Below are 27,843 nucleotides of genomic sequence, written 5' to 3'. Positions count from 1 at the left end.
GAAAAGGAGGAGATGGGGGCAGCAGCAGCAATTCACAGGATCAGATCAGTCTTCAAGGAGCTCTGTTTTTGCTCTGATCCTGCTCACAAGCATGCGAAGAGCAGCATTTATTAATACAAACACATCTCCTCAAATCCCTCATGTTATGGGCCAGCCTGCGTATTCTCCACCACAAGCACCTCCTCTGGATAATGAAGGAAAGGATATATTGCTCACCTTCATCACTCTGGCAGATGTTGAGCAAGTCAAATGAGGCTCTCTTTTGGTCAACAGGATTGCTGACCAGGCAGGTGAATTTGGAGTGGAAAGAACTGTTCCAGAAGGAGACTTGGAGCTCTTGGCCATTGTCAGAAACCTGGTACTGATTCATACTCTTTCCTAAGGCCCTGGGCGGACCCCCTGTTTCCCAGGAGATACTGAGATCTTTCCTTCCAGGTGTGTGGCATCGCAAGGTCACATTACATCCACCTGGAGTCTTGGATTCCACTTGGTGGTCTATCTGTGGTGTTGGCACTGGCTCTGTGGAACACAAATGAAATCAGCATAAGGTTTGGGTCCCACCCCTCCCAGTGCTAATGTTCCAAAATGGTGCGGATCCTATTCCATGAGCCAAACATTCAAATCAATAACTTACCATAGACCGTGAGACTGAAACTCTGTTCTTGAAACTGTGCCTTAGTAAACCAGATGCGAGCATTGTAGATCCCACTGTCATCCAACTCCAGGTCTTTGATCCTCAGTGTTGTCTCGTCCACCATGACTAGCCGTTGTCCAAACCGGTCGGAGGGACTTGGGTTCTCCAGTTTCCCATGACTGAATTCCCCCAGCCAAAAGCCCAGGCCACCCCTTTGGGGTAGAAAGTCCCATTCCATTTTCTCCACTGTTATTCCTTGAGATACATTGGCAGGAAACAAGACTGATCCTCCCAGGATTCCCTTCAGCTGATGGGTTGGATTCCCCACTGCATGCCTTAAAGTTTCTAGTGAGGGGAGGGTGGGGGGGGAGGAGATACAAACAAAGGGGGAAATTAGTATGATTATCATTTTGAGCTCCTTATCCATCCTCCTTCATGAGGTCCCAGAGGAGGTTACAACAGTTTAAAATGCAGCATTAAAACGTGAGAGGGAGGGTCCAAAAATTATATTGCAGGTGTGAATGGTAGGGAAAAGAGGTGGATCTTCAGCATATAATGGAAACTCTACACTAAAGGTGCTGGGTGCAACTCTGTGGGGAGGGACGTCTGCAATTTAGCAGCCTGTCACAAAGAAGGTACTCTCCTAGGCTGGCACTCCCCCACCTGTTTGAGGGAGGTGAAACTACCAAGAGTTCCCCTAGTTTTAACAGCTGAGATGGACTATGATGAGGAAAGTAGTTGCTCAGGTATTTGGGACCAAAATCCAAGAAAGTTTACAACGTCCAAGATTAGTCTTAACTGTTCCTGAATTGTACTTTGAGCCACTGCCCAACTCTGTCTAGCTAAACATTTACTGCATTCTCCTAGCTGTCCTAACAATATGGCCCTTTACTGTAAGAGAAGGATATTGTAGCAAGTCCAAAGTCACATTCCAAGAATCAAGTCCTAGTGTCCAGGAACTGGGATCCAGAGAAACTCAGACAGAAGATTGGCCCAGAATATATATATATATTTAAAAAGTAAGAAGTTTAGAAATAAAATAGTGTGAGGTCTGAACGTCATCTGTATATAAAGCAATCATTTAAACAGTTAAATCTTTTCAAAGCTGCCCACTGGTCAAATTTGGGGAACATCTGTTTTGGGGAAGATCTGCCCATTGGTCAAATTTTGGGGAAACTGACTCTGTTCCACCAAGATCCCCAGTTGCCTTTTCCTGCTCATTGGTTGGCTCCTCTAATTCCCTGTTTGCTCTAAACTGACATTTATTTCGTGTTGGTGAATAACTGACACATCACAGGAAAATATCCCGCAGGAAAACATTTCTGCCCTAGAGATGAGGTCAACCTGCAGTCACCATATCCTGTGCTTTTATTCCATTCCACCCACACCTTTAGGGGAGATGATCACCACCATCATTCATGCAGATTGCCCCACCCCAATTTCAGCTCAGTAACAAATATCACACATACAATTGAACTCTCAAAAGCATTCTGTTGGAGCTTCCCTTGAAGCCAGCCAGGGTGTTCTGGGAGGGGTCCAGCTGGGGAGAGGAGACCCTGAGTGCTAGTAACCAATATTGCCAATAATTTCTCTCTTCATAACAATGCATATAGGTGGGTTACTTGTGGTTTTTGAGTGAGAGAGAGAAAGAATGCAGTGAAGTCCTTACCCAAGGAAGAGTAGAGCAATACTCCGAAGAAAAGGCCTTTTGTGAGAAAAATCCTCCATCGTATCTCTCCAGAGGTGCAGAGAGCCATGAGTGGCAGTGAGGCACCGGACAAACTGTTTCTGGGACTCACCAAAGGGGAGACTTGCTGCTGTTGAGCTCAGGTCCTGCTGGGGCTTCCCATTGTGGCATCTGTTTCACCACCCTGAGAAGGACAGCTTCATTTGTCTGCACAGGATAGGTGCTCTAAAATAAGCTGGTTCATCCATTTTATAAGCGTAGCCTGAGTACAGAGTTTTTTGCAAGAGTTGTGAACTTTCGAACACAATCATCATCCCATCCGTCTTCTCACTTCCCAGCAGATCACGTCCTCCTCTTTATACCAGCAAGGCTGTCTGTGCTCTTTGTTCCTCCCCTCATAAACCAGAAGGATCAGAGAAGGACTTTGTACAAGTACAAAGGTAATTCCAAGCAGGGATCAGTGGAGGAGGGGGGGGGGGGAGTGAGTGAGCTCAGGGTGTTTCTCTCTGTGTTATACACTTGCCTGTTCAAGGTTTCTGTTAAGAAAAGGTCTTTGATTCTCACCAACATTTGGAGATCACCAGCCTTTCAGAGTCCTGCAGCTAAACCCTTGCAAAGAAGAGAAAAGGTTGCAATTGTGCAGCAACACATCACAGCAGTGGAGACTGTTGCCTTAGGACAGTGTCTGCCTGTCCTTAACCATTCCCACCTGTTTTCCTTTTTTACTTTCTACTAACCTTCCACTTGACCCTTCCTCCTTAGTATCTGTGTTCCTCTTGCAGCTCTCAGTAGGGCAGGCAGTGAGAAAACTAGAATGAGTTGGTTCTACCCAGCGCTTTTTTCCTTAAAAAATGCTTAGGGGTACTCTCATTTTGACTCAAGATAATCACCATTTTATAGTTCAAATCAGGAAAAATAAATACATCAACTGAACAAGAGTACAAAGGTTCACAAAATGTTTAGGGGTATGCGTACCCCTGCACCCCCCCCCCAGAAAAAAAGCACTGGCTCGACCTATCATAGGCTCTGGCGGCACCTGCAGTTGTGCTCTCTAACTTCCGGCTTTGTCATACACACAGATTGGTCTACGAACTGAGCTCAAATAACAAAGGTCACTCTGGCATTGCGCCACCCTCACAAGGAACTGGGTGCTAGTAACCAAGATCAGTTGTCTCAGATACTTCCCTCTTGATTGGGATTGATTGAGTTTATTTACCGTATTTTTTGCTCGCTCTATAAGACGCACCAGACCACAAGACACACTTAGTTTTTGGAGGAGGAAAACAAGAAAAATATATATTCTGAATCTCAGAAGCCAGAACAGCAAGAGGGATCACTGTGCAGTGAAAGCAGCAATCCCTCTTGCTGTTCTGGCTTCTGGGATAGCTGCACAGCCTGCATTCTCTCCATAAGACGCACACACATTTCCCCTTACTTTTTAGGGAAAAAGTGAGTCTTATAGAGCAAAAAATACGGTATATGCGTCCCTTCCACGATAGGCTCTGCCCAAAGTGGCTCACAGCAAACATTCAAAACATCAAAAGACAGAGCACTGGAAATGTATGAAATATGGAATATGACAGTAAATACCCCCCACACACAAAAAATCCAGGCTTAAGTACAAAAATACAAAGCAACACAAGAGTTAACTGACAATAACTGGCTTAAAGACAGTTCAGAGTGGAGGGGAAGATGGTATGCAGCTGGCTCCCATATCCTTCTCCAGACCTTTCTAGGATCCTCCCTCTGGCTGGCTCATTGAGCTCCCAAGGTTCTGTCCCAGGCTAGCCAGTCCCTCTGGGGCTTCTCCTCCATGTCACCAGCCTCATCTGGCCAGCGCCCCCAAACCCCATGGGCCCCTGACACCCACCATGATTGTTTGGGCCAGAATGAGAAAGCAGTGGTGGAAAGGAGAAGGTCTAGTGGGGTGGGGGCTCTTGTCAGTGGAATGTGAGCCCCCAGCAGGTGCCAAAACACATTGACCCTAAGATGGGTGGACAGTTTTCAGGGAGGGGGCCTATTCTTTAGATGAGCTCAGCATTGTCAGTGACTTTCCTCTTCATGACCAAGCAAACCTATAGATTGACACCCTATGCCAGGCATCCCCAAACTCAGCCCTCCAGATGTTTTGGGACTGCAACTCCCATCATCCCTGACCAGTGGTCCTGTTAGCTAGGGATGGTGGGAGGTGTAGTCCAATCCCAAAACATCTGGAGGGCTGAGTTTGGGGATGCCTGCCCTATGCATTCAGCTTTTCCTACCCAGGGACTTACCCAGGGAAGAGAAGGTCCATGGGCGAAAGGAGAGAAGGATAACGTGGCTCCTGCTTTTATTCTCAGGCATAAGAAAAGCTGCAGCCCCAAAGCTCCCCCTAAGAGGGAGATAGTGCAAAGTAACTGACAAGCTTTGTCCACAGTCATCCAGGCTGAGAAAGCTGTGAGCTAAAAACAGGAAATGTGCACCCGGTGCCCACACAGAAATTCAATACAAGTTGCAGTTCTTTTATTTTACACTATGACGACTTGAGGCATTTACCTTTTCTGTGTATATGTTTAGTAACCCCCTGTTGATTTTAACATTTAGTTTGAATCATAGGATAGCGGATTTCGAATGGCTCCCAAGGGTCATCTAGTCCAACCCCCTGCAATACAGGAATCCATGACAGATGAAATCCACACTGGTCTGAATTTTGCTTTGCTGGAGGGGAGGGGAGATGGGACCCTGTGGGCTCAAGGGAAGGTCTCTGTGGGCAAATGTGCCTCCAGGGTCTCTAGCCCAGCTTATTTTGAGAAGTTCAGGGCAAGGGCAAGCCACTCTAGGGTGGATATGGGTGGTGCTGAACCTGGGATCTTGCCCCACTTGTTGAACTTGTGACTCTCTCTCTCTCTCTCTCCTTTTGAAACATGACACCTGCAGAATTTCTCTGCCTTAAGACAAAATACACGTTCAAGCTTCTCACAAACCCTCCCTCTCCTCCCTCATCGGAGACCACAACCACATCCTACAGTCAGATAATGGGTGAGGAGAAGAAGCAAAGAAAGAGCCAAACGAAGATGGAACCAAAGGGCAAGAAGAACTGGCTCATGTATAAATGTCACAATGTTTGCTTTGCACTTCCAAGGGATCGATCTTTCAGGGGTGGCAGCCCCTACTCTTTGGAACTCCCTGCTTAGTGACACCAGACAAGCACCGTCACTCTGCTGCTGTTAAATATTTTCTCGCTCCTTTTTAGTCTCCTGGAAGGGAAAATATGTCTCCTTCCCAAAAGAAAGTCACTTTTGCAGATGTTTTACCAGGGAGAAGAGGGAAAACAACCTTTTTTTGAAAAAGATTATTTAATCATTTTTTCAAAACAAACAACAACCGCGAAAGACACATACAACAAAAACCATAATAATAATAATAATAATAATAATAATAATAATAATAATAATAACACAATTTAACAATTCAAATTTGAATACACTGATATACTACACCTTTTTAACAATATTTTCCCACCTCTCTCTCCTCCCACTGCTTCCCACCACTATCCGCCTTATTGCTTAATTCGTTTGTATGTAGCTAATCTGTCCATATTATCAATCCTTGTGCTCAATGGAATCTTTTGCAGCTCTTCCAATTCATCAAAACAAGTTTTTTTATAGCATGGTACATCCATTTATTTTTTTTGACCCCTTGAATTCTCCCACGTTTCCTGAATATAATTTAGAATTAAATTCAATTCCCCTAAATAACTATTTCTTTTTATTACTCTTGCTATAAATATCCTCGTCTCGCACCAAAACAAGCTTGAGCTCCAGTCCAATGTATTGTTGCAAAAGTCTGCTGCCTGCCCTCCTCTTTGCCCAGCAGAGGCAAGAGCCCATGGGACCCCAGGCACCCAAAGAGGGTCTGTGTTCCTTTGGAGAATGGAAGACCCAGCAGAGACTGCTGTAGCTTTAAGAAATAGGGTTTATTCACCCATTTACACCTTCAGTCTACATAGAGAGAGTCCAAGCTCAATAGGAAAAGAGAGGGAAGGGAAGGCAAGGCGCCTGGGTTGAAGAAGCCAGAGACCTGTGCTGTTTCCAGCAACAGTAAAGCTCAAGAAGATTGTCTTATATACTCTGTATGCGACTGGTGACAAAGGTATTTTTGGGACTCCTTGCATTCAAGGAGACCCCAACTATAGTCACTGGATAGGTTTTGGTATGTTGCTCTCTGTCCTGGTCACAAGACCTTTGGGACCAGTGTTGAAGGCTGCTGGGTAGGCTGTAGCTCTGGATCAACTGGCAGCATTGAGAGATCAGCAATGTATCTTTCTCCTGAGGGACCCTCAGTGAATTCCTCAGCAGGGGCTCCTGGAGATGTGCCTGACCTCTCATGTAATGTTCAGTCTCTGAAGGATCTGTTTCTGAGACTGTACAAGAAGTGAGAGAAGGAAAGCATTTTCTGGATAGCGTGGAACAGCTTGAGAATTCCTCCTTCCCTGTGTCAACCTGCAGGGTTGGTCTGTGGGATTCAGTGTTCAATCTGCATTGGAGAGAAAATATGACAGGAGGAACTCTGGGGATGAAACTCCTCAAACAATTTCTGGGCTTTTGGGCCCACCGAAACCCTGGAGAAAATTAGTCCTGTCCAAGTCCAGCAGTCTCCAAGAAAGGATACTAATTGGCCTAAAAGCAGGTATAATAATAATAATAATAATAAATTTTATTTATACCCCGCCCTCCCCAGCCAAAGCTGGGCTCAGGGCGGCTAACAACAATCAAAATAATCCAACATTCTAAAAACCTTTCATTATAAAAATTAATTAAAATCAAATTGATGGCAACCATTAAGCAAGATTCTGTGCAGATTGCCAGAGGAGGGGGTCAGGCTGCGCCCTGACCAAAGGCCTGGTGGAACAGCTCTGTCTTACAGGCCCTGCGGAAAGATGTCAGGTACCGCAGGGCCCTAGTCTCTTGTGACAGAGCGTTCCACCAGATTGCAGCAACAGCCGAGAAAGCCCTGGCTCTAGCTGAGGCCAGCCTAACCTCTCTGAGGCCTGGGACCTTCAGGATGTTTTTATTTGCAGACCGTAGGACTGTGGGACATACATCTTCCCTGTACCTCTGTTCCAGCCTCTATTGGTAGCTTTTTAGTTCCACAGGCTCCTGGAGAACTTGCCATAACTCAGTCCATTAGAGAGTGGATGACAAAAGTATGTCATTTCCACTCTCCTGCACTCAGTTATTATAGAGGGGTATAGAGGCAAACTGGTTGCCGTTGTACAGCAGAACACATTTCAGTGATCGCTTGCTGCTGTCAATGAACAGTCTCCAATCTTTGCGTTCATACTGTGGCACTCCAAGCCCCATTAACTTAGTTTTGATGCCCCAACTTTATGCTTTGCCGCACCAATTTATGGAAGATTTCAAGGTTTTATGACTTCAAACTGATCCCTTTTCGACATAATCACCCAGAACTATCGGACCTGAATACTTCTTGTCATTAAAATAATCATTTCCAATCAAAACAATTATTCGACATGGCATTTTACCCCCACCAACTTCTTCTAAAATGCTCCACGCAAGCGTACATGCGACCAAAAACATAAAAAAATGACATGTGGCCATAGCTCAAAAACTTGACCTGATTGAGCAAAACCAACATGATTTTTGGATTCAGCGCATCAGATTCATCCTAAATCAACTGAAAAAACGCAGACAACAAATTTGTTGTTGACCAGTGTTATCAATGATAAAATTGTATTTTGGGAAGAGTCCAGAACAGCTGGTGAGGGGAGAATGCAATCTTGTTGGGTTCACAGGGGGAAGGATTTGGGCAGCAGAGCCCTGCGGCCAGAGGCCTGAATTCTTCATTCACTAGTAGGAGAGGGCAGGGTTCAATTCTGTTCACTTTAACTGGGCATGGATGTTCCATTGATGGGAACAGGATCTTTGCACAAGCTGCCTGCAACATAAACCCAGAAGGAAGTGGAGGAGGAAGTGGGGATACCCTGCCTTGGCCAGAAAAGGAATCTAGTTTTGGCAACTGACTGGAGCAGTGAAGGCTGAACTAAGAGAGCCCAGACTGCTGTGACCCTGTAATTGCTTAATAAATCTGAAAGTAATGAAGCTGGCCAGTGTGCTGTGTCTTGTGTGGGAGAGACGTAATAAACCTGACAAAAAATACAAGAACAACCTATAACTACAGTAACTTCTCCAGTGGTACATTCTTACTAAGTTTCATATGCAGCACACAAGCAATACGTTTATTTATTTATTGTCAATATAAAGTAGCCTCTCCACAGAAATTCTTAGGTTGTGGGTGGAATAAAACTGTATACTCTGTTTAATTTCATAAGGGAAAAGAACGGAAGCCAAGTCTCGCCAATAGTGTCTGTCTTTGAAGTTCTTTAATTAGCTGTCTATGGCAAGTAAGGAGTTCTAATAGAGCCGCATTCCAAATGTTATTTACTCAGATTTCAGTGGGAATGTCTATAGGGGGTTTCCTGTATCAGGGTATTGTAAATCGGGCTGCTGATAATAATAAAAATAGAAAGTCTCTGCATTTAACATTATGGTTTAAATTTGAGTCTAATGATAACAAGGCAAGAGCTGATGTGGGTGGAGGGGATTGCTGCATAATTTTGGGGAAAGTGTGAAACACCTTTTCCCAAAGGGAGTAGACCAATGTGCAACTCCGTCATGCATGAAAATGAGCCCCTCTCCCTGCAGCCTTTCCTGCATAAGGGAGAGATGCTAGTGTTTATAGACAATTTTAAGAGAAGCCTCCTGCAGACAACCAGAGATGGTTCGTAGGGACGGGCTGTTGCCGTTGTTTCTTTAAGAATAACAGATGGCAACATTAATAATAATAATAATAATAATAATAATAATAATAACGTAAGTAATAAATGCCTCCCCAATTTATCAGATGATTTCATTGGTAGATAAAAACAATCACCCCATCATTACTTTGCACACCGATCATCTCACCTCATCACCATCTTCTGGGTGGCTCCTGAGATCCAGATACTCTCCTCTTTCTCTTGCATCACAGAACAAACAGCTGTGGAGTGCAAAATGAGACACATTATTGAGTTCATGGCACTCACCAGTCTCTGCCTCTCAGGATAAGCAAAATCAAGGTAGAGGTATATTTGGCAGGAAGCCCCCATCTTAGGAGAGATTGGAAGAAGTTAATAGAGATGGTTCTACCTTTTCTATGCCTTTCTGATCTGATCTTCCAGCACATCCATATCACCATCACCATCACCATTATCACCAGAAGAGATATGAGGGAAGGGAAAAGCAATGGACTCCAACTCGAGGGTCCAAACTGTCCACCTGCAATGAGCAATAAGAGTCTCTCAAAATAATACTCTAATAACAATCTCCAGAGTGACTCTCATAGAATCATAGAATTGTAGAGTTGGAAAGGGCAACTAGAGTCATCTAGTCCAACCGCCTGCGTTGCAGGAATCTTTGGCCCATGGTGGGGCTTGAACCCATGACCCAAAGATTCAGAGTCTCATGCTCACACCTGGCTGAGAGCAGTAGAATAAATAACAAGAAATAAGCAAGTGTTGCTAATCTTTCCCCTTTCTATTGCGATGATTTGGGCTGTGAATACCCTGTCAGACACACTTGACTGCTTTGAATCCATTCCTTACGGCAGGAAAAGGAGAAGATGGGGGCAGTAGCAGCAATTCACAGGATCAGATCAGTCTTCAAGGAGCTCTGTGTATGCTCCAATCCTGCTCACAAGCATGTGAAGAGCAGCATTTATTAATACAAACACATCTCCTCAAATCCCCCATGTTAAGGGCCAGTCTCGTAATCACCACCACAAGGACCTCCTCTGGATAATGAAGGAAAGGATATATTGCTCACCTTCATCACTCTGGCAGATGTTGAGCAAGTCAAATGAGGCTCTCATTTCACCAACAGGATTGCTGACCAGGCAGGTGAATTTGGAGCCCAAAGAACCTTTCCAGAAGGAGACACGGAGCTCCCGGCCATTGTCAGAGACCTGGTACTGATTCACACTCTTTTCTAAGGCCCTGTGTGGATCCCCTGTTTCCCAGGAGATACTGAGATCTTCCCTTCCAGGTGTGTGGCATCGCAAGGTCACATTACATCCACCTGGAGTCTTGGATTCCACTTGGTGGTCTATCTGTGGTGTTGGCACTAGCTCTGTCGAACACAAATGAAATCAGCATAAGGTTTAGGTCCCACCCCTCCCAGTGCTTATGCAAAATGGTGCTGATCCTATTCCATGAGCCAAACATTGAAAGCAATAACTTACCATAGACTGTGAGACTGAAACTCTGTTCTTGAAACTGTGCCTTAGTAAACCAGATGCGAGCATTGTAGATCCCACTGTCATCCAACTCCAGGTCTTTGATCCTCAGTGTTGTCTCGTCCACCATGTCTAGCCGTTGTCCAAACCGGTCGGTGGGACTTGGGTGCTCCAGTTTCCCATGACTGAATTCCCCCAGCCAAAAGCCCAGGCCACCCCTTTGGGGTAGAAAGTCCCATTCCATTTTCTCCACTGTTATTCCTTGAGATACATTGGCAGGAAACAAGACTGATCCTCCCAGGATTCCCTTCACTTGATGTGTTGGATTCCAAACTGCATGGCTTAAAGTTTCTAGTGAGGGGAGGGTGGTGGGGGAGGAGATACAAACAAAGGGGAAAATTAGTATCATTATTGTTTTTAGCTCCATTATGAGGTCCCAGAGCAGGTCACAGCAATTTAAAATGCAGTCTTAAAATGTAATAGGGAGGTTTCCTTAAAATTATTTTGCAGAGGACTTCCGATTTTGCTGCCATGGTGAACCGCAGTTCCAACGACAGTGAACCCCTGGCATGCAGCCAATTAGGGATAACTTGAGAGTAATTATCCTTGCAATGCCCCCTTCTCCCGGGTCGGGGGATGGGGAGAGCTCTGCCTCCTGCTCCTCCTACAGAATTCAGGGGGGAGGGGACGCTGAGTGCATAGCACTGCATGCATCGGAAACTCTCCAACGCTGTCACCATGAGCGGAGATTCTTCTGTTTTTTAAGATATATCAAATTCAGACTTAAGAAACAGGCATGTTCTGGAAGAAGGAGACACATTATCCTGTTAAATGAATCAGCCACTGAGTGCTAAGGTCTCAATTCGGAGAAGATTTTCATTGTGTTTGGATTGGTATGTGGTGGAGAGAAGCCTTTGATTTCACTTTTATGTATTCACTATGCTGTTTTATGATTTGGCAGCTCTTCACTGAAGAAGAAAATTATCTTCTAATGGATTGTGATTATTAATGGATTGCAAAAGGGAATCAATAAGAACTTTGTAATGCTTATGGATTAATTGAAAGAATGGAACTGTGTGGGAAATATTGGGATGTTCTGTGGCAACACCCTCCTAGGGAGGACTTGAACTTTGATTTATTAGGGTGTTGTTGAGATATCAGCTTGTTATTGGATGGGAAAGAAATTAAAAGCTGGAAGTCAGGCTGGAGTAATGGCCAGATGTCATACCACTTTCGGTTTTAAGAGAAGCAAGAGGGCGAAAGGTCACTATGCAGTAATATTGATTCCTTGGAGTGGGGGGGGGGGATGCAAAAAATGATTGATTGAAACAAGAAAGGGAGGTCGAATGTTAAAAACAACAACAATTCCACACAGTTACCAGATATAAACTCCTCTTCCAAATTAAAGGATATGAAACAGTTAAATCCAAATGAAAGTCAACACATCAGTGGCTGTTAAAATAAAGGATCAACATCGGAACTATATTATTTGGATCAAATAAGTGGATAGGAGCGGGAACAAGGAATCGGCATCTCCTAAAAAGCTCCTAAAATCAGAGCAGGGGAAGTTGACCAAAATGTTTAATTTGGAATCTGACAATTGGTTTTTTTAATTGAATTATGATTTGGTATTGTAATTATGTGCTCTATATTGGATTGTTATTAATCAAAAATTATTAAAAATATTATAAAATAAGAAAATTAAAATTCTATTGCAGGTGTCAATGGTAGGGTAAAGAGGTGACTCTTCAGCATATAATGGAAACTCTACACTAAAGGTGCCGGGTGCAACTCTGTGGGGAGGGACATCTACAATTTAGCAGCCGTCACAAAGAAAGTCCTCTCCTGGGCTGGCACTACCCCTACTGTTTGAGGCAGGTGAAACTACCAAGTGTGCCCCTAGTTTTAACAGCTGAGATGGACTATGATGAAGAAAGTAGTCTCTCAAGTATTTGGGGCCAAAATCCAAGAAAGTTTACAACGTTCAAGATTAATCTTAACTGCTGCTGAATTGTACATTGAGCCACTTGGAACTGCCCAACTCTCTCTAGTTAAACATTTACTGCATCCCCCAAGCTGTTGTAGCAACGTGGCCCTTTATTATAAGAGAAGGAGGCTCTTGTTACAAGTCCAAAGTTACATTCCAAGAATCAAGTCCTGGTGTCCAGGAACTGGGATCCAGAGAAACTCAGACAGAAGATTGGCCCAGAATATATATATTTTTTAAAAAAGTAAAAAGTTTAGAAATAAAATAGTGTGAGGTCTGAACGTCATCTGTATATAAAGCAATCAATTAAACAGTTAAATCTTTTCAAAGCTGCCCACTGGTCAAATTTGGGGAACATCTGTTTCGGGGAACATCTGCCCATTGGTCAAATTTTGGGGAAACTGACTCTGTTCCACCAAGATCCCCAGTTGCCTTTTCCTGCTCATTGGTTGGCTCCTCTAATTCACTGTTGGCTCTAAACTGATATTTATTTTGTGTTGGTGAATAACTGACACATCACAGGATAATATCCCGCAGGAAAACATTTCTGCCCAAGAGATGAGGTTGACTTGCAGTCAGCATGTCCTGTGCTTTTATTCCATTCCACTCCACACCTTTAGGGGAGATGATCACCACCATCATTCATGCAGACTGTCCTCCCAAGTTCAGCTCAGTAACAAATATCACACATACAATTTAACTCTCAAACGCATTCTGTTGGAGCTTCCTTCGAAGCCAGCCAGGGTGTTCTGGGAGAGGTCCATGTGGGGAAAGGAGGCCCTGAGTGCTAGTAACAAATATTGCCAATAATTTCTCTCTTCATAACAATGCATATAGGTGGGTTACTTGTGGTTTTTGAGTGAGAGAGAGAAAGAAAGCAGTGAAGTCCTTACCCAAGGAAGAGTAGAGCAATAGTCCAAAGAAGAGGCCTTTTGTGAGAAAAATCCTCCATCCTATCTCTCCAGAGGTGCAGAGAGCCATGAGCGACAGTGAGGCACCAGACGAACCGTTTCTGGGACTCACCAATGGGGAGACTTGCCGCTGTTGAGCTCAGCTCCTGCCTGTGGGCATTGAGGCATCTGTTTCACCACCCTGAGAAGGACAGCTTCATTTCTCTGCACAGGATAGCTGCCCCAAAATAAGCCGGTTCATCCATTTTATAAGCATAGCCTGAGTACAGAGTTTTTCGCAAGAGTTGTGAACTTTCGAACAAATCATCATCCCATCCGTCTTCTTGCTCTCTAGCAGATCGGATCCTCCTCCTCTTTATACCAGCAAGGCTGTCTGTGCTCTTTGTTCCTCCCCCCATAAACCAGGAAGGATCAGAGAAGGACATTGTACAAGTACAAAGGTAATTCCAAGCAAGGATCAGTGGAGGAGGAGGGGGAGGAGTGTGTGAACTCAGGGTGCTTCCTGGTGTGTTATACACCTGCCTGTTCAAGGTTTCTGTTAAGAAAAGGTCTTTGATTCTCACCAGCACTTGGAGACCACCAACCTTTCAGAGTCCTGCAGCTAAACCCTTGCAAAGAAGACAAACAGTTGCAAATGTGCAGAAACACATCCCAGGAGTGGAGACTGTTCCCTCCCTTAGGATAGCGTCCACCTGTCCTTAACCATTCCCCACCTGTTTTCCTTTTTTTACTTTCTCCTTACCTCCCACTTGACCCTTCCTCCTTAGTATCTGTGTTCCTCTTGCAGCTCTCAGTGGGGCAGGCAGTGAGAAAACTAGAATTAGTTGGTTCTACCCAGCACTTTTTCCCTTAAAAAATGCTTAGGGGTACTCTCATTTTGACTCAAAATAATCACCATTTTATAGTTCAAATCAGGAAAAATAAATACATTAACTGAATAAGAGTACAAAGGTTCACAAAATGTTTAGGGGTATGTGTACCCCTGCATCCCCCCCAGAAAAAAAGCACTGGCTCGACCTATCATAGGCTATGGACCCACCTACAGTTGTGCTCTCTAACTTCCGGCTTTGTCAAACACACAGATTATTCCATGAACTGAGCTCAAATAACAAAGGTCACTCTGGCATTGCCCCACCCTCACGAGGAACTGGGTGCTAGTAACCAAGATCAGTTGTCTCAGATACTTCCCTCTTGATTGGGATTGATTGAGCTTATCTATATGCCTCCCTTCCACAATGGGCTCTGCCCAAGCTGGCTCACAGCAAACATTCAAAACATCAAAAGACAGAGCATTGCAAATGTATGAAATATGGAATATGACAGTAAATACCCCCCCCCACAAAAAAAATCCAGGCTTAAGTACATAAATACAAAGCAACACAAGAGTTAACTGACAATAACTGGCTTAAATGCAGTTCAGAGTGGAGGGGAAGACGGCATACAACTTGCTCCCATATCCTTCTCCAGACCTTTCTAGGATCCTCCCTCTGGCTGGCGCATTGAGCTCCTGAAGATCTGTCCCAGGCTAGCCGGTCCCTCTGGGGCTTCTCCTCCCTGTCCCCAGCCTCATCTGGCCAGCGCGCCCACCCCTTGGGTCCATGAACAGCCACCATGATTGTTTGGGCCAGAATGAGAAAGCTGTGGTGGAAAGGAGAAGGTCTGGTGGGGTGGGGGCTCTTGTCAGTGGAATGTGAGCCCCCAGCAGGTGCCAAACCAAATTGACCCTGAGATGGGGAGGCAACTTTCAGGGAGGGGGCCTATTCCTTAGATGAGCTCAGCATTGTCAGTGACTTTCCCCTTCATGACCAAGCAAACCTATAGATTGACACCCTATGCCAGGCATCCCCAAACTCAGCCCTCCAGATGTTTTGGGACTGCAACTCCCATCATCCCTGACCACCAGTCCTGTTAGCTAGGGATGGTGGGAGTTGTAGTCCCAAAACATCTGGAGGGCCGAGTTTGGGGATGCCTGCCCTATGCATTCAGATTTTCCTACCCAGGTACTTACCCAGGGAAGAGAAGGTCCATGGGCGAAAGGAGAGAAGGATAACATGGCTCCTGCTTTTATTCTCAGGCATAAGAAAAGCTGCAGCCCCAAAGCTCCCTCTAAGAATGACATAGTGTGAAGTAACTGATAAACCTGTCTACAGCCATTCAGGCTGAGAAAGCTGTGAGCAAAAAACAGGAAATGTGACCAGGTGCCCACACAGAAATTCAATACAAGTTGCAGTTCTTTTATTTTACACTATGACGACTTGAGGCATTACCTTTTCCGTGTATATGTTTAGTAACCCCCTGCTGATTTTAACATTTAGTTTGAATCATAGGATTGCGGATTTCGAATGGCTCCCAAGGGTCCATCTAGTCCAACCCCCCTGCAATGCAAGAATATCAGCTAAACCATTCATGAAAGATGAAATCCACACTTGTCTGAATTTTGCTTTGCTGTTCACCAGCAATTAATATGTACAGACATGCATGTACTGGGAAAATGTGTGCACATCAGAGCATGAATGTTTTGTATTCATTAATCAGAAAGTGTACAAAGCAATACAAACAAGTTAAAATGGAGGGGAGGGGAGATGGGACCCCGTGGACACCAGGGAAGGTCTTTGTAGGCAAATGTGCCTCCAGGGTCTCTAGCCCAGCTTATTTTGAGAAGTTCAGGGGAGAGCAAGCCACTCTAGGGTGGATATGGGGGTGCTGAAGCTGGGATCCTGCCCCACTTGTTAAACTTGTGACTCTCTCTCTCTCTCTCTCTCCCCCCCCCCTTTTGAAACATGACACCTGGAGAATTTCTCCGCCTTAAGACAAAATACACATTCAAGCTTCTCACAACTGTCCCCCTCCTCCCTCATTCAAGACCACAACCACATCCCACAGTATGATGATGGGTGAGGGGAAGAAGCAAAGAAAGAACAAAACGAAGGTTGAACCAAAGAGCAAGAAGAACTGGCTCATGTATAAATGCCAAAATGTTTGCTTTGCACTTCCAGTAGCAGCACTACTCTTCGAAACTCCCTGCTTATTGACACCAGACAAGCACCGTCACTCTGCCGCTGTTAAAATATTTGCCTCCCTCCCTTTTAGTCTCATTGGTAGGGAAAATATGTCTCCTTCCCAAAAGAAAGTCTCTTTTGTGGATATTTTGCCAGGGAGAAGAGGGAAAACAACCTTTTTTGAAAAATATTATTTAATCATTTTTTCGATACAAACAACAACCGTAAAAGACACATACAACAAAAACCATAATAATAATAATAATAACACAATTCAACAATTCAAATTTGAATACACTGATATACCACACCTTTTAAACAATATTTTCCCACCTCCCTCTCCTCCCTCCGCTTCCCACCACTATCCACCTTATCGCTTAATTCGTTCGTATGTAGCTATTCTGTTCATATTATCAATCCTTGTGCTCAATGGAATCTTTTGCGGCTCTTCCAATTCATCAAAACAAGTTTTTTTTATAGCATGGTACATCCAATTAATTTTTTTGACCCCTTGAATTCTCCCACGTTTCCTGAATATAATTTAGAATTAAATTCAATTCCCCTAAATAACTATTTCTTTTACTCTTGCTATAAAGATCCTCACCTTGCACCAAAATGAGTGAAAACAACCTTGTGCTCCAGTCCAATGTATTGTTGCAAAAGTCTGCTGCCTGCCCCTCTCTGTGCCCAGCGGAGGCAAGAGCCCATGGGACCCCAGGCACCCAAAGAGGGTCTGTGTTCCTTTGGAGAATGGAAGACACAGCAGAGACTGCTGTAGCTTTAAGAAATAGGGTTTATTCACCCATTTACACCTTCAGTCTACATGGAAGGAGTCCAAGCTCAATAGGAAAAGAGAGCCAAGTTAAGGCAAGGTGCCTGGGTTGAAGAAACCAGAGACCTGTGCTGTTTCCAGCAACAGGAAAGCTCAAGAGGATTGTCTTATATACCCTGTTTGCAGCTGGTGATGAAGGCATTTCTGGGACTCCTGACTCAAGGAGACCCCAACTATAGTCACTGGATAAATCTTGGTATCTTGCTCTTTGGCCTGGTCACAGGACTTTGGGGGCCATTGTTGAAGGCTGCTGGGTAGGCTATAGGTCCGGCTCAACTGGCAGCATTGAAAGATCTTCAATGGGTCTTTCCCCTGAGGGACCCTCAGTGAATTCCTCAGCAGTGGCTCCTGGAGATATTACTGATCTCTCATGTTGGGATGCAGTCTTGAATCTCTGAGGGCTCTGTTTCTGAGACTGTGCAAGAAGTAAGAGAAGGAAAGGATTCCCTGGGTAGTGTGGAACTGCTTGAGAATTCCTCTTTCTCCAAGTCAACCTGCAGGGTTGGTCTGTGGGATTCAGCGTTCAATCTGCATTGGAGAGAAAATATGATAGGAAGGACTCTGGGGATTCAACTCCTAAAAGAATTTCTGGGCTTTTGGGCCCACCTGAACCCTGGAGAAAATTAAAGTCCTGTCCAAGTCCAGCATTCTTCAAGAAGGGATACCAATTTGCCGAAAAGCAGGCATCTTCCCTGCACCTCAGTTCCACTCTTTAGGGCTAGCTTTTTAGTTCCACTGGAGAACTTGCCATAACTACCGTATTTTTTGCCCTATAGGACGCACTTTTTCCCCTCCAAAAATGAAGGGGAAATGTGTGTGCGTCCTATGGGGCGAATGCAGGCACACACATTTCGCTCTCCAGGCTTCAGGAGAGCCGCAGCGCCAGCCCCACAAGGTCGGGGGACAGCGGGGAGGCGGAATGCCGCCATCAAGCTGTCCCCGGACCTGGTCTGCAGGCAGGCGGTGGGTTGAAGATCGCTTCTCCCCGCTGCCTGCCCCACAAGCACCAGGGGGGGAAATAAATTTTTTTTCTTTATTTCCCCCCAAAAAAACTTGGTGCGTCCTATGGCCCGGTGCGTCCTATGGGGCGAAAAATACGGTAAGTCCCTAAGAGAGCGGGTGGAATTGGGCATTTTGAATTGACAAAAATATGTCACTTCCATTCTCCAGAACTCAGTTATTATCAATGATAAAATTAGTGTTTTGGGAAGAGTCCAGAATAGCCAGCAAAAAGTAATTTTAAGGGAAGCTTCTGCAGATGAGCAGAGATGGTTTGTAGGGATGGGTTGTGCCAAATTGATGGCCATTATCATGTCAGTGGCCTGTTTGAAATTCGCTTGTTGTTGTTGTTGCTGTTGCTGTTGTTTCTTTAAGAATAACATATTGCAACATTAATAATAATAACATAAGGAATAAATGCCTCCCAAATGTATTTCACTGGTAGATAAAAACAATCACCCCATCATTACTTTGCACACCGATCATCTCACCTCATCATCACAATCTTCTGGGTGGCTCCTGAGCTCCGGATACTTTTCCCTTCCTCTGGCATTGCAGCTGTGGAGTGCAAAATGAGACACATTATTGAATCCATGGCACTGACCAGTCTTGGCCTCTCAGGAGAGATGGTTTCTAGGAACGGGTTTTGCCAAATCGATTGCCATTCATTATCAGGACACTGGCCTATTTGAAATCCACTTGTTCTTGCTGTTGCTGTTGTTTCTTTAAGAATAACAGATTGCAACATTAATAATAACATTTCCAGCATAAGGGAGAGATGCTGGAGTTTATTTTGGCTGGATGGGATGGAGTCCAATACCAGCGAAAGGTAATTTTAAGAGAAGCCTCCTGCGGATGGGCAGAGATGGTTCGTAGGGACGGGTTTTGCCAAATTGATGGCCATTCATTATCAGGTCACTGGCCTGTTTGAAATCTGCTTGTTGTTGTTGCTGTTGCTGTTGCTGTTGTTTAAGAATAACATATTGCAACATTAATAATAATAACATAAGTAATAAATGCCTCCCAAACGTATCAGATGATTTCAGTGGTAGATAAAAACAATCAAACCATCATTAGTTTGCACACCGATCATCACACCTCATCATCACCATCTCCTGGGTGGCTCCTGAGCTCTGGATACTCTCCCCCTTCTCTCGCATCACAGCTGTGGAGTGCAAAATGAGAAACATTATTGAGTCCATGGCAGTGACCAGTCTCTGCCTCTCAAGATAAGCAAAAGAAAGGTAGAGGTATATTTGGCAGGAAGTCCCCATCTCAGGAGAGATGGGAAGAAGATCAATAGAGATGGTCGTACCTCTTCTATGCCTTTTAAATATGATCTTCCAGTGAATCCAATTCACCTTCACCATCAGCATCAGCATCAGCATCACCACCACCAGAAGAGATATGAGGGCAATGATAAGCAATCGACTCCAACTCGAGGGTCCAAACTGTCCACCTGCAATGTGTGGAAATGTTTATATAATTTAGCAAAGTTTAAACGATCCCCTGTCTGAGTTTATGCAGCAACAAGAGGGTTGCTATCAATAATTATACCTTCCTGGTTGTTAATCCCTTTCTGTCCCTCTTAAAGAAAACACACTTGAATCTGAATCATATTAACATAAACTACTTTACTATCAGATTCATTCAGGTTTACAGGGTTGTTCCCGAAGGCAGGCTTAGGTATACAGATATACTATACACTAGATAGTCATGAGAAGCCTATATCTGAGCAGTGGGTCATGAGAAGACTGCATCTGAGCAGTTACCAATTTAACACTCCTAGCAGCAACCAACCAAACAACTGACAAAACTGCCTGCCACATAGAGGCAGTTCGTACTCTCAGAATGTTGGCCTTGACTGACAGCTTCATATCCCACACAATGAACAATAAGAGTTTCTCAAAACATACTCAAATAACAACCGACAGAATGACTGACTCTCAGAGAATCATAGAATTGTAGAGTTGGAAGGGACAACTAGAGTCATCTAGTCCATCCCCCTGCATTGCAGGAATCTTTGGCCCAAGATGTGGCTTGAACCCATGATCCCAAGACTCAGAGCCTCATGCTCACACCTGGCCGAGAGCAGTAGAATAAATAACAAGAGATAAGCAGATGTTGCTAATCTTTTCCTTTCCTATTGAAAGGATTTAGGCCGTGAATACCCTCTCAGACACACTTTCCTGCCCTGAATCCATTTCTTAAGGCAGGAAAAGGAGGAGATGGGGGCAGCAGCAGCAATTCACAGGATCAGATCAGTCTTCAAGGAGCTCTGTGTATGCTCCAATTCGGCTGAGAAGCATGCAAAGAGGGGTATTTATTAATACAAACACATCTCCTCAAATCCCTCATGTTAAGGGCCAGTCTGCATATTCACCACCACAAGCACCTCCTTTGGATAATGAAGGAAAGGATATATTGCTCACCTTCATCCCTCTGGCAGATGTTGAGCAAGTCAAAGGAGGCTCTCTTTTGATCAACAGGATTGCTGACCAGGCAGGTGAATTTGGAGTCAAAAGAACTGTTCCAGAAGAAGACTTGGAGCTCCCGGCCATTGTCAGAAACCTGGTACTGATTCACACTCTTTCCTAAGGCCCTTGTGGATCCCCTGTTTCCCAGGACATACTGAGATCTTTCCTTCCAGGTGTGTGGCATCGCAAGGTCACATTACATCCACCTGGAGTCCTGGATTCCACTTGGTGGTCTATCTGTGGTGTTGGCACTGGCTCTGTGGAACACAAATGAAATCAGCATAAGGTTTGGGTCACACCCCTCCCAGTACTTATGTTGCAAAGTGGTGCTAATCCTATTCCATGAGCCAAACAGTGAAAGCAATAACTTACCATAAACAGTGAGGTTGAAACGCTGTTCTTGAAACAGTGTCTTAGCAAACCAGATGCGAGCATTGTAGAACCCACTGTCATCCAGCTCCAAGTCTTTGATCCTCAATGTTGTCTCGTTCACCATGTCAAGCCGTTGTCCAAACCGGTCAGAGGGACTTGAGTGCTCCAGTTTACCATGGCTGAATTCCGCCAGCCAAAAACCCAGGCCACCCCTTTGGGGTAGAAAGTCCCATTGAATTTTCTCCACTGTTATTCCTAGAGATACATCGGCAGAAAACAAGACTGATCCTCCCAGGATTCCTTTCGCCTGATGGGTTGGATTCCCCACTGCATGGCTTAAAGTTTCTGGTGAGGGGAGGGTGGTGGGGAAAGAGATACAAACAAAATGAGTTTCTTTTATTTTACACTATGACCTATTCCATGAGCCAAACATTGAAAGCAATAACTTACTATAGACCGTGAGGCTGAAACGCTGTTCTTGAAATTGTGCCTTAGTAAACCAGATGCGAGTATTGTAGATCCCACCATCATCCAACTCCAGGTCTTTGACCCTCAGTGTTGTCTCGTTCACCATGTCTAGCCGTTGTCCAAACCGGCCAGTGGGACTTGGATGGTCTTGGTTCCAATGACTGAATTCCCCCCACCAATAGCCCAGGTCACGCTTTTGGGGGCGGAAGTGCCATTCCATTTTCTCTACTGTTATTCCTTGAGATACATTAGCAGGAAACAAGACTGATCCTCCCAGGATTCCCTTCAGCTGATGAGTTGGATTCCCCACTACATGCCTTAAAGTTTCTAGTGAGGGGAGGGTGGTGGGGGAGGAGATAAAAACAAAGGTGAAAATTAGTATCATTATTGTTTTTAGCTCCATCATGAGGTCCCAGAGCAGGTCACAGCAATTTAAAATGCAGTCTTAAAATGTAATAGGGAGGTTTCCTTAAAATTATTTTGCAGAGGACTTCCGATTTTGCTGCCATGGTGAACCGCAGTTCCAATGACAGCGAACCCCTGGCATGCAGCCAGTTAGGGATAATTTGAGGGTAATTATCCTTGCAATGCCCCCTTCTCCCGGGTCGGGGGATGGGGAGAGCTCTGCCTCCTGCTCCTCCTACAGAATTCAGGGGGGAGGGGACGCTGAGTGCATAGCACTGCATGCATCGGAAAAACTCCAACTCTGTCACCATGAGCGGAGATTCTTCTGTTTTTTAAGATATATCAGAATTCAGACTTAAGAAACAGGCATGTTCTGGAAGAAGGAGACACGTTATCCTGTTAAATGAATCAGCCACTGAGTGCTAAGGTCTCAATTCGGAGAAAATTTTCATTGTGTTTGGATTGGTATGTGGTGGAGAGAAGCCTTTGCTTTCTCTTTTATGTATTCACTATGCTGTTTTATTATTTGGCAGCTCTTCACTGAAGAAGAAAATTAGATTCTAATGGATTGTGATTATTAATGGATTGCAATTATTAATGGACTGCAAGAGGGAATCAATAAGAACTTTGTAATGCTTATGGATCAATTGAAAGAATGGAACTGTGTGGGAAATATCGGATGTTCTGTGGCAACACCCTCCTAGGGAGGACTTGAACTTCGATTTATTATGGTGTTGTTGAGATAACAGCTTGTTATCAGATGGGAAAGAATTCAAAGAAAAAGCTGGAAGTCACCCCGAAGTAATGGCCAGATACCAGTCGTCATACCACTTTCGGTTTTAAGAGAAGCAAGAGGGCGAAAGGTCACTATGCAGTAATATTGAGTCCTTTGAGTGTGGGGGGGGATGCAAAAAATGATTGATTGCAACAAGAAAGGGAGGTCGAATGTTAAAAACAACAACAATTCCACACAGAGTCACCAGATATAAACTCCTCTTCCAAATTAAAGGATATGGAACAGTTAAATCCAAATGAAAGTCAACATACCAGTGGCTGTTAAAATAAAGGATCAACATCAGAACTATATTATTTGGATCAAATAAGTGAATAGGAGCGGGAACAAGGAATCGGCATCTCCTAAAAATCTCCTAAAATCAGAACAGGGGAAGTCGACCAAAATGTTTAATTTGGAATCTGACAATTGGCTTTTTTAATTGAATTATGATTTGGTATTGTAATTATGTGGGCTATATTGGATTGTTATTAATCAAAATTTATTAAAAATATCATAAAATAAGAAAATACAAATTATATTGCAGGTGTCAATGGTAGGGTAAAGAGGTGACTCTTCAGCATATAATGGAAACTCTACACTAAAGGTGCTGGGTGCAACTCTGTGGGGAGGGACACCTACAGTTTAGCAGCCTGTCACAAAGAAGGTCCTCTCCTGGGCTGGCACTTCCCCTACTGTTTGAGGCTGGTGAAACTACCAAGAGTGCCCCTAGTTTTAACAGCTGAGATGGACTATGGGGAAGAAAGTAGTCTCTCAGGTATTTGGGACCAAAATCCAAGAAAGTTTACAATGTTCAAGATTAATCTTAACTGTTGCTGAATTGTACATTGAGCCACTTGGAACTGCCCAACTCTCTCGAGTTAAACATTTACTGCATTCTCCTAGCTGTTATAGCAACGTGGCACTTCACTGTAAGAGAAGGGAGTTGTTACAAGTCCAAAGTTACATTCCAAGCATCAAGTCCTCGTGTCCAGGAACTGGGATCCAGAAAAACTCAGACGGAAGGTATTTATTTTGTGTTGGTGAATAACTGACACATCACAGGAAAATATCCCGCAGGAAAACATTTCTGCACTGGAGATGAGGTCAACCTGCAGTCACCATATCCTGTGCTTTTATTCCATTCCACTCCACACCTTTAGGGGAGATGATCACCCCCGTCATTCATGCAGATTGTCCTCCCAAGTCTAGAGACATCACCTTGCCAACAAAGGTCCGTATAGTAAAAGCTATGGTTTTCCCAGTAGTGATGTATGGAAGTGAGAGCTGGACCATAAAGAAGGCTGATTGCCGAAGAATAGACACTTTTGAATTATGGTGCTGGAGGAGACTCTTGAGAGTCCCATGGACTGCAAGAAGATCAAACGCATCCATTCTTAAGGAAATCAGCCCTGAGTGCTCATGGAAGGACAGATTGTGAAGCTGAGACTCCAATACTTTGGCCACCTCATGAGAAGAGAAGACTCCCTGGAAAAGACCCTGACGCTGGGAAAGGTGGAGGGCACAAGGAGAAGGGATGACAGAGGACGAGATGGTTGGACAGTGTTCTCTAAGCTACAAACATGAATCTGACCAAACTGCGGGAGGCAGTGGAAGACAGGAGTGCCTGGTGTGCTCTGGTCCATGGGGTCACGAAGAGTCAGACACGACTGAACGACTAAACAACAACAACAAGTCCTCCCAAGTTCAGCTCAGTAACAAATATCACACATACAATTGAACTCTTAAAATCGTTCTGTTGGAGCTTCCTTTGAAGCCAGCCAGGGTGTTCAGGGAGGGGTCCAGCTGGGGAGAGGAGACCCTGAGTGCTAGTAACCAATATTGCCAATAATTTCTCTCTTCATAACAATGCATATAGGTGGGTTACTTGTGGTTTTTGAGTGAGAGAGATAAAGAAAGCAGTGAAGTCCTTACCCACGGAAGAGTAGAGCAATAGTCTGAAGAAAAGGCCTTCTGTGAGAAAAATCCTCCATCGTATCTCTCCAGAGGTGTAGAGAGCCATGAGTGGCAGTGAGGCACCAGAATGCCCCTTTCTTGGACTCACCAGTGGGGAGACATGTGCCTGTTGAGCTCAGGTCCTGCCTGTGGGCATTGAGGCATCTGTTTCACCACCCTGAGAAGGACAGCTTCATTTGTCTGCACAGGATAGGTGCTCTAAAATAAGCCGGTTCACCCATCTTATAAGCGTAGACCGAGTACAGGGTCTTATTCGCAAAAGTCGTTAACTTTCAAACACAATTGTGGTCCCTTCCGTCTTCTCGCTTTCGAGCAGATCAGATCATCCTCTTTATGTTTGCACCCTCTCTTTGCTCCTCCCCTCAGAAGGATCAGAGAAGGACATTGTACAAGTACAACGGTAGTTCCAAGCAGGGATCAGTGGAGGAGGAGGGGGAGGAGTGTGTGAACTCAGGGTGTTTATCTCTGTGTTATACACTTGCCTATTAAAGGTTTCTGTTAAGAAAAGGTCTTTGATTCTCACCAACATTTGGAGATCACCAACCTTTCAGAGTCCTGCAGCTAAACCACTGCAAATAAGAGTAAAGGTTGCAATCTGCAGCAACACATCACAGCAGGAGAGACTGTTCCCTTAGGATAGCGTCCACCTGTCCTTAACCATTCCCCACCTGTTTTCCTTTTTTACTTTCTACTGGCCTCCCACTTGACCCTTCCTCCTTAGTATCTGTGTTCCTTTTGTAGCTCTCAGTAGGGCAGGCAGTGAGAGAACTAGAATTAATTGGTTCTACCCAGCACTTTTTTTCTTAATAAATGCTTAGGGGTACTCTCATTTTGACTCAAAATAATCACCATTTTATAGTTCAAATCAGGAAAAATAAATACATTAACTGAATAAGAGTACAAAGGTTCACAAAATGTTTAGGGGTATGCGTACCCCTGCGTCCCCCCCCCGGGGGGAAAAGCACTGGCTCGACCTATCATAGGCTATGGACCCACCTCGAGTGGTGCTCTCTAACTTCCAGCTTTGTCATGCACACAGATTATTCTACGAACTGAGCTCAAATAACAAAGGTCACTCTGGCATTGCCCCACGTCACCAGGAACTGGGTGCTAGTAACCAAGATCAGTTGTATAGAATACTTCCCTCTTGATTGGGATTGAGTTTATTTATATGCGTCCCTTCCACAATGGGCTCTGCGCAAGCTGGCTCACAGCAAACATTCAAAACATCAAAAGGCAGAGCATTGGAAGTACAAATGTACAGAATATGGAATATGAAAGTAAATATCCCCCCTCCCACGAAAAAAAATCCAGGCTTAAGTACATAAATACAAAGCAGCACAAGAGTTAACTGACAATAACTGGCTTAAATACAGTTCAGAGGGGAGGGGATGGTGGCATGCAGCTGGCTCCCATATCCTTCTCCAGACCTTTCTAGGATCCTCCCTCTGGCTGGCTCATTGAGCTCCCAGTCTAGCCAGTCCCTCTAGGGTGTCTCCTCCATGTCACCAGCCTCCTCTGGCCAGCGCCCCCAAACCCCCTGGGCCCATGACACCCACCATGATTGTTTGGGCCAGAATGAGAAAGCAGTGGTGGAAAGGAGAAGGTCTAGTGGAGTGGGGTCTCTTGTCAGCGGAATGTGAGCCCCCAGCAGGTGCCAAAACACATGAACCCTGAGATAGGGAGGCAGCTTTCAGGGAGGGGCCCTATTCTCCAGATGAGCTCAGCGTTGTCGGTTTCTTTCCCCTTTATGACCAAGCAAACCTATAGATTTTCACCATATGCCAGGCTTCTCCAAACTGGGCCTTCCAGCTGTTTTGGGACTACAACTCCCATCATCCCTGACCAGTGGTCCTGTTAGCTAGGGATGGTGGGAGGTGTAGTCCCAAAACATCTGGAGGGCTGAGTTTGGGGATGCCTGCCCTATGCATTCAACTTTTCCTACCCAGGGACTTACGCAGGGAAAAGAAGATTCATGGGCCAAAGGAGAGAAAGATCACAAGGCTCCTGGTTTTATTCTCAAGCATAAGAAAAGCTGCAGCCCCAAAGCTCCATCTAAGAGGGAAATAGTGCAAAGTAACTGACAAGCTTTGTCCACAGTCATCCAGGCTGAGAAAGCTGTGAGCTAAAAAGAGGAAATGCGCACCAGGTGCCCACACAGAAATTCAATACAAGTTGCGGTTCTTTTATTTTACACTATGACGACTTGAGGCATTACCTTTTCTGTGTATATGTTTAGTAACCCCCTGTTGATTTTAACATTTAGTTTGAATCATAGAATTGTGGATTTTGAATGGCCTCCAAGGGTCCATCTAGTCCAACCCCCTTCAATGCAGGAATCTCAGCTAAACCATCCATGAAAGATGAAATCCACACTTGTCTGAATTTTGCTTTGCTGTTCAGCAGCCAACTGATATGTACAAACATGCATGTACTGGGAAAATGTGTGCGCATCAGTGCATGAATGTTTTGTATGCATTAATCATAAAGTGTACAAAGCAATACTAACATTAGTGAAAATAGCACATAATGTGTTAAATTAAGTAAAATTGTGTTGCTAAAATGGAGGGGAGGGGAGATGGGACCCTGTGGACACCAGGAAGGATCTCTGTGGGCAAATGTGCCTCCAGGGTCTCTAGGCCAGCTTATTTTGAGAAGTTCAGGGCAAGGGCAAGCCACTCTAGGGTGGATATGGGTGGTGCTGAAGCTGGGATCTTGCCCCACTTGTTGAACTTGTGACTCTCTCCCTCTCTCTCCTTTTGAAACATGACACCTGGAGAACTTCTCCGCCTTAAGACAAAATACACGTTCAAGCTTCTCACAAACACTCCCTCTCCCCCCTCATCCAAGACCACAACCACATCCCACAGTCTGATGATGGGTGAGGAGAAGAAGCAAAGAAAGAACCAAACGAAGGTTGAACCAAAGGGCAAGAAGAACTGGCCCATGTATAAATGCCAAAATGTTTGCTTTGCACTTCCAAGGGATCGATCTTTCAGGGTTGGCAGCCCCTACTCTTTGAAACTCCTTGCTTATTGACACCAGACAAGCA

At 44.7% G+C, this 27,843-nt stretch overlaps 3 protein-coding genes across 4 annotated transcripts in view; all 3 read right to left on the bottom strand.

Annotated features, from left to right (window-relative positions):
• The window catches only part of LOC310667160 (T-lymphocyte surface antigen Ly-9-like), a gene marked incomplete at its 3' end in the record, with an annotated part of 35,900 nt that extends 14,608 nt beyond the window's left edge, over window positions 1-21,292 (bottom strand). Inside the window, exons 1-6 of the mRNA XM_083418884.1 lie at window positions 21,170-21,292; window positions 20,753-21,054; window positions 10,599-10,943; window positions 10,184-10,486; window positions 635-979; window positions 217-519 (exon numbers count right to left, since the gene is read on the bottom strand). Coding sequence (XP_083275010.1) covers window positions 217-519; window positions 635-979; window positions 10,184-10,486; window positions 10,599-10,943; window positions 20,753-20,981 — 1,525 coding nt within the window. The 5' untranslated portion in view covers window positions 20,982-21,054; window positions 21,170-21,292. The remainder of the gene's footprint in view (window positions 1-216; window positions 520-634; window positions 980-10,183; window positions 10,487-10,598; window positions 10,944-20,752; window positions 21,055-21,169) is intronic.
• The window catches only part of LOC310666072 (uncharacterized protein), a 1,539,811-nt gene that overhangs the window by 172,948 nt on the left and 1,339,020 nt on the right, over window positions 1-27,843 (bottom strand). The gene's annotated exons all lie outside the window — the stretch shown is intronic.
• The window catches only part of LOC310666006 (uncharacterized protein), a 127,394-nt gene continuing 126,548 nt past the window's right edge, over window positions 26,998-27,843 (bottom strand). The window contains exon 18 of the mRNA XM_083416417.1: window positions 26,998-27,782. The gene's annotated coding sequence lies outside the window, so the exon portion shown is untranslated. The remainder of the gene's footprint in view (window positions 27,783-27,843) is intronic.

Source organism: Podarcis tiliguerta (assembly GCF_965153285.1).
Source record: "Podarcis tiliguerta genome assembly, chromosome: 16".
Lineage (NCBI taxonomy): Eukaryota > Metazoa > Chordata > Lepidosauria > Squamata > Lacertidae > Podarcis > Podarcis tiliguerta.
Note: the sequence above shows the minus strand (reverse complement) of the source record. Positions and strands in the feature narration are given on the sequence as shown.